Genomic DNA, 7,876 nt, shown 5'->3' with positions numbered 1-7,876 from the left:
GGTGTTTATAATATGTTAACATCTGTATTAATTCTAAAATAGTATATGTATATTTTATTTTTATAATTTCAGCTATGAAATTCTGTTAAAAATCATGTTTTCATAATTTCATATTCAAGTTTTTTTCTTCTAAACAACACCATATCTAGATTCGACTGCTGTGTTTCAATCACAACACAAAAATTAATATTTTCTAAACATAATTACTAGTATTAATTCAACTACAACGTATTCTAATGCATTATCTAGAATTAAGCATTGAAAAATATGATGATTTAATAACTAGGATTGTGTTTGGTAGTTAATTTATACTCCTTCCGTTTAAAATATACGACAAATTTTCTTTTATTTTTAACTAGATGATCTTTTAAACTTTTAGTGTAAAATTTATTAATAATTTATGTTATATGATCAGTGATAGAAGGGATATTTAATCTTTGTTATTGATTAATAATGTTTCGATTAAAAAAAAAATCAATGTTTAAAAAAAAACATTTATGTGTTAACTTCTGAACGTCTTCGTATATTAAAAATGGAGGGAGTAGTATAATCCATGGTTGATTAACACTTTTTTGTTAAACTTAATTGATCCAAACCTTTACAAGTTTTCTATTTCCGACCACTTAGTAAACTATCGGTTGTAGAATTTTGATGTCAACCAATCTTAGGTTACAAATGTCTGAGTATCATCTATCTTTTGGCATCTTGCATAATACGTCCAAATCACCTATCTAATTTCAAATTAAATATCTATTTAATTAAATTAAGAGGATAGTTATCGCTTTTTATAATAACCAAGCAGTAATGAAACAAGGGAAATTGTTTTTAGAATAATACAAAAATCAGGGTTAGGAAAGCTCTATTATTATTATTTTTTTGACAAAGGGCTTAGGAAAGCTCTATTATTACAACAATTTTTCTTTCAAATAAAATATATAAACAAAAGAATTAACTAATAAAAACTCAAGATTACTTTTTAACAAAAGAAAATTCATTTTAGGAGTGTTATGTTGATATACAATTTTTTAGAGTCTAAACTGTGCCAATTTTCAACTAATATACGGTAATTTCCACACACTTGTCCGTACTTGCCTATATAAACCACACACACCCTCATAAAACATATATCAAAATTTCACATTAATACTCCTCATATCACACACAGCACACACACATATAAAACTCTTGACCTTTGTCTAATAACGACTAAGGGGTAAGCATATATTAAAAATTTCTGATTCTGTTTTATGGCTGAGGAGTTTCAAGCGACGGCAGCAATTTGCGGCAGCGGAGGCGGCGCGTGGTGGAACTCGCCAAGGAGCGTTATGTCTCCTTCGGATAATTTATTGTCGTCTTGTTTCGGGCAGCGAGATGCTGATTCCGACAGCGGAGGAAGCACCGTGAGTATTGACTCAACGTTGCAAATGATGGGTCTAGGGTTTTCCTCAAACTCTTCTTCAGATTGGAACGAAACCGTTTTGTAAACTTCTTAAGAACATTACCTTTAATTTCTTTGAGTTCTTCTAGTTTTTGATGAAATTGATAAATATATATTCAATTATAATCACAAGATCACTTTTGTTTATTGCTTTGTGTTTTTCAGACAAGAAGACTTAAACTCAAGCTTCATAAGCTCGCAAGATCACTATCAAGGCCAAGGATTCTTATCCACAACTAGTTCACCTTATCTTCTTAATCCAGCTTGTTCTTCATCTTCATCACCTTCTTCTTCTTCCTCGAGCTTGTTACAAACCTTGTACGATCCGGAACCGAGTCCGTACAGGTTCCTTTCTACCACTAGCTGTTCAATCAACGATCCTCAGCTCTCTTGGGCTAGTAGTAAGACAAGTCCTCACCATCAAGCTGCTTATGGAATAATTAACAACTTCTCTAACAACACAAACTCTCGACCCTTTTGGAGTTCTTCATCAACCACTAACTTAAACAACACGCCGCATAACAGTTTTATAACCACTTCGCAGACAATACCTACTCGTCTTGAGGAAAGAACTAAGGTAATTAATCACATGTATGTCAAAATTTGCTGATATATAAGTTTGTTGCTAATTTATTGAGTTTTTGTTTTGTGTTGAAGAATCAGAAGACTAAAGGCCAGAGCGAGTCTTTAAAGAGAGCAAAGAATGATGAATCCCCGTCGAAGAAACAGAGAATTAGTACGCCTTCACCACTGCCAACTTTTAAGGTAAATAATCATAAATCAAGATTAGTTTATAACATTTTATTTTAACTTTCTTGGTGGATAAAAAGGATTGTAAATGTAACAGGTGAGAAAAGAGAATCTAAGGGACCAGATTACTTCATTACAACAGCTAGTTTCACCTTTCGGAAAGGTGAATGATTTATATGTTTATTTATTTATTTGGATTAATAATATATACGAGCAAAAGTTTTCTCGTGGTTAGGTTTATGTATTGAGCTCCTATATTTTTTTCTGTTCTTCTGAGCTAATTTTCAGACAGATACTGCATCTGTTCTCCAAGAATCCATAGAGTACATCAAGTTTCTTCATGATCAAGTCATTGTACGTTTCTTGTGATTTCTCTCACAAAATCTTTTTCTAAGTCAAGAAACCCTAGAAATGATCAAATAATTTTCTTAAAAGGATATGATCAAATATTGAGCATTATATACAGGTTCTCAGCACTCCATACATGAAACAAGGTGCTTCCGTCCAACAACAACATCAGGTTTAGTTACTGCTCTATCTAGTGTTTTATTTTTGTCCATATTTGGAGTCTTCATGCCATCATGGTTAATTAAGTATTAATTGAGTATGGATTCATACAGGAATCTGGTAAGAATCAAAATGGAAACGAGAATCAAGAACTAAGAGCACACGGTCTTTGTCTCGTTCCCGTATCAAGCACTTTTCCGGTGGCTAATGAAACAACCGTCGACTTTTGGACGCCAACGTTTGGGGGCAGCAGTTTCAGGTAGAGTAGATGAACGTATATTAAAGGTTCTTTATTAGCATAGATACTATACTCATCAGTATTGGTTAGAAATATTGATAATAAAGAAGGAAAATAAAATTCGTACGTCATGATCTAAGATTGAATCATTACTTTGAAAAAAGTAAGGATAGTAGAAAAATGATGACTCTTCAAAGATAGGCAGAGGCAACAATGGTGTTGGAGGGGACCAACTACAAAAGCAAGAATGATTTAGGACTTAGAAAAATGGGATTATCTATTATACATTTTTTTTTCTATCTATTATACATTAATAGGCTCTATGTTAGAAAAAAAAAGAAGATATATAAATAACTAAGCTGAATTTGGTTTTAATTCTTTTAGGTGATAAAAGAGAGAGAGAGAGAGAGAGAGAGAGAGAGAGAGAGTAGTGGTTGTCAAGACGGACGGGAACATATGCTAAATTCAGCTTGAAGACTTCAAATCATGGACAATTATCTTAATGTATTTTCTTCTTCTTCTTTAGTATTTTAATTTGATACTATTTCGTAGGGGGTTTTATTGCTGAATTTAGCACATATGGGTTGTTTTATATTGAAGAACCTTTTGTTCCTGTCCTTGTTCTTGAATATATATAATATACATAATTTTTCTGTTGGTGCCATCTTTGTTAGTCACTTATTAAAGATCAACCTCTAAGTTTGTTTCTGACTTGTAGGTGTATAAAACTTACATTAGCTCCGAAAACGAATTTATATGCTGATGAGTAACAATAATATAATTTATATCTACGTATATATACAGAGATCGTGTTAACTATTTTACTAACCTATAAGTTAATAAATATTAATATCAAAAATTAGACAACTTCAAAATATATATAAATAATTCGATAAAATAATAAATCATTATAACTATATAGTTCTAGTAATATAATAAAATTATTAATATTCTTTGCAACTTCAAAATAAGCGTTGTTTTAGGAAATATATATTATTCAAATAATATTATATTTTTCAAATTTCAAAAATATTTTTTTAGTTATATCACTAACGGGTGTTTTATAATAATTAATTTTATGCTAAAACAATTAAGGATATTATCAATTAATTATATAAAATATTATCTTCTAATTTTATTTAATTATGTTAATTTGTTATATCTTGCTTGAAAAATATAAGAGATTAAATTTTTAATTAATTAAATTAAAAATATACCCCAAAATAACAATTCTAATTTTAGATACTGTTTTAGAAAACATGGATTTATTCTTCAGATCTACATATGGATTTGTCGATTAAAGTTTTGTTTCCGTACTATTTAAAAATATTCCTTATAAATTCGTAGGTTTACAAATTGATAAAGTATAACTTGTACTCATGGTTTCCAATCTGGATATCAGTTTTATTTCAGTTAGGTTTTTTTTGATTTTTTGGCATTATAGTTTTTAAAAATAATTACCATATTAAAACTATATCTACTTTAGTTTGGTTCGGTTTATCTATCTTTGATTTTAGGTTTATTTAGTTTTATACCAAAAAAATAAAGATTTATATTTTATAAATTTTTGTGAATTTTACTTTATATGATTAGATATTGGCTTTAAATTTAATATACCACGACAATATTTTGGTTTTTAAATATTTTTTCTTTTAATATTTAAATAACTTGTATACATATTTAGTTAATAATAGTAATAGTTTTATTTGATAATGTCAACAAAAAGATTGTCTTGTTTAATTTGATAAAAAAATAATTTAAAATAAAATATTAAATTACTAAAATCAATATTTAAGTATGACGATCGTACATACGATACATATATTTAAGTTCCATTATAGTAAAATATGCAAAATATTTTTTATATATATTTACATTTTAGTTTATTTAAACGCTATACGTGTTATCCTGTCTGGTAGTATCACCAAAATATAAATTAATTTTTAAATAATTTATGTTATTTCATAACGAAATTATAGTTACTATAAAGAAAATTAAACGGTTCGCAAGAGAACAATATGATAGAAAAACAATATTTTCTTTACCGATCAACAAATTATAATAAATCAGAATAATGTTTTTTCTAAAAATTAATCTGGGGTATCCCAAATCTATGAAATAATTATTTATGAAATAATTTAGATTAATTTAAAAAGGAATGTATATCCTATATATATATATATATATATATATATATCTTTTATAAATATCTAAATAGGTCCTAAATACTGTAACCCATATTCGCATGGCTACATGATTTTACTTAGTTTTTTAGAAGCTGGAAAATATAGCTTTTAAGGTTTATGTGCTTATTATTCCATGTTTGTCCATGTTCCAGTCCTTTTATTTTTTACGTTTATGCCAATATATCCTATTTTTACTGGACTGGGTTGATATATCACTCTTAGTTGCCCTTTCTATTTTTTATGATTTCAAGTTGATGCTTTCTATTCATTCTTTTAAGATTAAAATTTACCTAAAATTCTACTTGTAACTATAATGCAGATATATAGAAGAAAAATTTACTATTGCAAGAAATATTTTGCATCATTTACTTAATACAGTTGTAATTTATAATTTATAGTTGTAATGTAAATATTTTGCATTAATTTAAGAAAATAGTGCAAATATTTATATCAATTATTATAACTGGTTTAAATCGGAACGTGTTTAATGCTTCAGAAGTCCAAAATTTAATTATGATATAATGTATTCATACATATCCGTATATAAATGTTAAAATGTGCATTCATTGATTGAACTTTTTATTCGTTCGATTAGAACTATATATCATAAAAATTTGATAGTGGGAACCAGTAGATAACAGGCCCACTGGTTCCTACTTTGTCATTTGAATATACATATATGGTTTAGTATATATACTGATAGTAAATATACACCAATTTGACATTCAATATCATTCATGCATAAAGAAAAAAAATAAAGACTGTTCAACTAATTATAATGATTAAATATATATGTCTAATCTGTCAGATGCCACTAAAAGCATATGCAAAATCCCCAAAAAAACATCCGTATTACGATGAAAATTGACGAGGAATAATGGTCTTTGTAAATTTATGACAACACGAAAATTTATGCGGAATAAGAATTTATCGTAAAATACAAGTAAATTTACCATAATAAAATTTTGTTGTAAATTACGTGGAATATGACGAATTTTACAACGAAAGAAAAGTTTAGTCGTAATTCTATTGTAAGAAAAGCAATATTTTACGACAACATCTATACATTTAATTAACGACGAATAGTTGGTGAAAACTAGTTTTTAGTGTTTATAACGAACATTTTTCCTTCTAAAATCGTTGTTATACTGAAGTAAAAGACTTGTAAATCATTTATTGTAAACCAGTTGTTAAATTATTACCTACTAATGTGAAACTCCCTTTTTTCAAAAAAAAAAAAAAACTTTTTCATATTTATGTCATTGTGTTCAGCATGAAAACACAAACAAAAATAAAATCTAAAAACGTGAAAGAAAAAAAAAATCTAGAGATGACAACATATACGAATTACGGATTTGAATATATATACAAAACGATTTCAATTGAGAGTACGAAGGAATTTTCCAACGATCTGAAGGTATTTATGTACCATGTTGGTTGTACATTGTTCACGCATGAAAGCGGTAAGAAGTCATGTTTTTATCAAAGTGTAAAAAAATTTGCCTATAGTAAAATTATATGAAAACATTTAGTAAATAGAAACAAGCCAAAGAGGTTAAGAGTATTTCTCAATTTTTTTTCTGACCTTCTAACTATTTTGTGGCTTCTACTGGTAGAAACAAGCCAGAGGTTAAGGTTTAGGGGTTGTCAATCTAGTAAAACCGTACCCAACTGTAATAGAGAAAATGATTTGATTTTGGTATTAACACCGAACTGAAATACTGAAAGTAATTTGATTTTCATAAAACCGTGTATGAATGATGATTTTAGAAAGGTCAATTCTTTCAAATAGCAGTTTTAAGTTTTGTCGTAAAAATAGCATTCAAAAATAAAATGACCAAAATAGCATTTTTTTTTTGTTTTGAAAATTTTAATTTTAATTTTTATTTTTAAAATTTGAACACATTCCTAAAATTCATCATTTAACTCAAAACCCTAAATCTTAGATTAATTAATCGAAGGGTTATAAATATATATTTACCTTTCAATAAAATTTGTTTTGGTCATTTTTCTATTTGTGATGCTATGATAAAAACTTAATTTAGTGCTATTATTTAGTTTAGTGTTATTCTGGTCTTTTTCTCTTTTAAAAATCAAATATATATATATATATATATGGTTTGACTACTGATTTAGTGGTTTAGTTCTAGATAACACAACTTTGTAGATTAATGATAAACTTACAAAAAAATTTATGGCGTTGTCGAAGCAGAAATATTTATCATAATTCCAAAATACAAATGTCAACAAAAATAATACAAAAAATTCATATAGTAGAATTGCATGTTAAATAGTTATTTTGTAAATTGTAATTATTCTCATAATTTATGATAAATGTTTAAAGATATTATATGACAAGAAAATACCAAAACCAACTTCAGTATATAATATATATATATATATATATATAAAGTAATTGGGGTACATGTGGACAAAAAAGTGAATTGGGCGACATTGGCGCAGAACATAGTATTAGGAAGATTAAGAGACGCACGTTAAAATGAGCTCTTTTCCTGTTATAATCGACAATAGGCTTATTTTAAAGAAGCCCATTATTTCGAAGCCCAATTAATTTTCTTCATCATTAATCAGGATGTTTCACTGAGAAAACAATCACTCAGAAAACCCTTCCAATTTTTGATGCACTTTCTTATCGGTAAACCGTAAACATGGTGGTTGGTCTAAGATAGTTACAATACGATTATTCATTCATTACAACCAATTAACCTATCTAAGCAAAATCTCAAACACAAATAT

General features: G+C 27.6%; 2 protein-coding genes across 3 annotated transcripts in view; one reads left to right on the top strand and one right to left on the bottom strand.

Annotated features, from left to right (window-relative positions):
* Window positions 1-1,154, bottom strand: part of LOC108835094 (transportin MOS14) — a 7,771-nt gene extending 6,617 nt beyond the window's left edge. Inside the window, exons 1-2 of the mRNA XM_056994967.1 lie at window positions 1,148-1,154; window positions 1,079-1,092 (exon numbers count right to left, since the gene is read on the bottom strand). Of these exons, the coding sequence (XP_056850947.1) occupies window positions 1,079-1,092; window positions 1,148-1,154 (21 nt within the window). The remainder of the gene's footprint in view (window positions 1-1,078; window positions 1,093-1,147) is intronic.
* Window positions 1,120-3,597, top strand: LOC108823552 (transcription factor bHLH112). 2 transcript variants are annotated; one of them, XM_056993587.1, is made up of 8 exons: window positions 1,120-1,480; window positions 1,604-2,015; window positions 2,102-2,203; window positions 2,286-2,351; window positions 2,477-2,542; window positions 2,655-2,708; window positions 2,809-2,954; window positions 3,318-3,597. In XM_056993587.1, the coding sequence occupies exons 1-8, from the start codon at window positions 1,248-1,250 to the stop codon at window positions 3,319-3,321; spliced, it is 1,083 nt and encodes a 360-aa protein (XP_056849567.1). In that variant the 5' UTR covers window positions 1,120-1,247; the 3' UTR covers window positions 3,322-3,597. The 2 variants fall into 2 exon arrangements, with proteins under 2 accessions (XP_056849567.1, XP_018452285.1); XM_018596783.2 differs by having other exon boundaries at window positions 2,096-2,203.
* Window positions 3,598-7,876: the final 4,279 nt, after the last annotated feature.

The sequence above is a fragment of the Raphanus sativus genome, chromosome 9 (genome assembly GCF_000801105.2).
Source record: "Raphanus sativus cultivar WK10039 chromosome 9, ASM80110v3, whole genome shotgun sequence".
Taxonomy (NCBI): domain Eukaryota; kingdom Viridiplantae; phylum Streptophyta; class Magnoliopsida; order Brassicales; family Brassicaceae; genus Raphanus; species Raphanus sativus.
The sequence above is the reverse complement of the archived record's forward strand: the minus strand, read 5'-3'. Positions and strand labels throughout refer to the sequence as shown.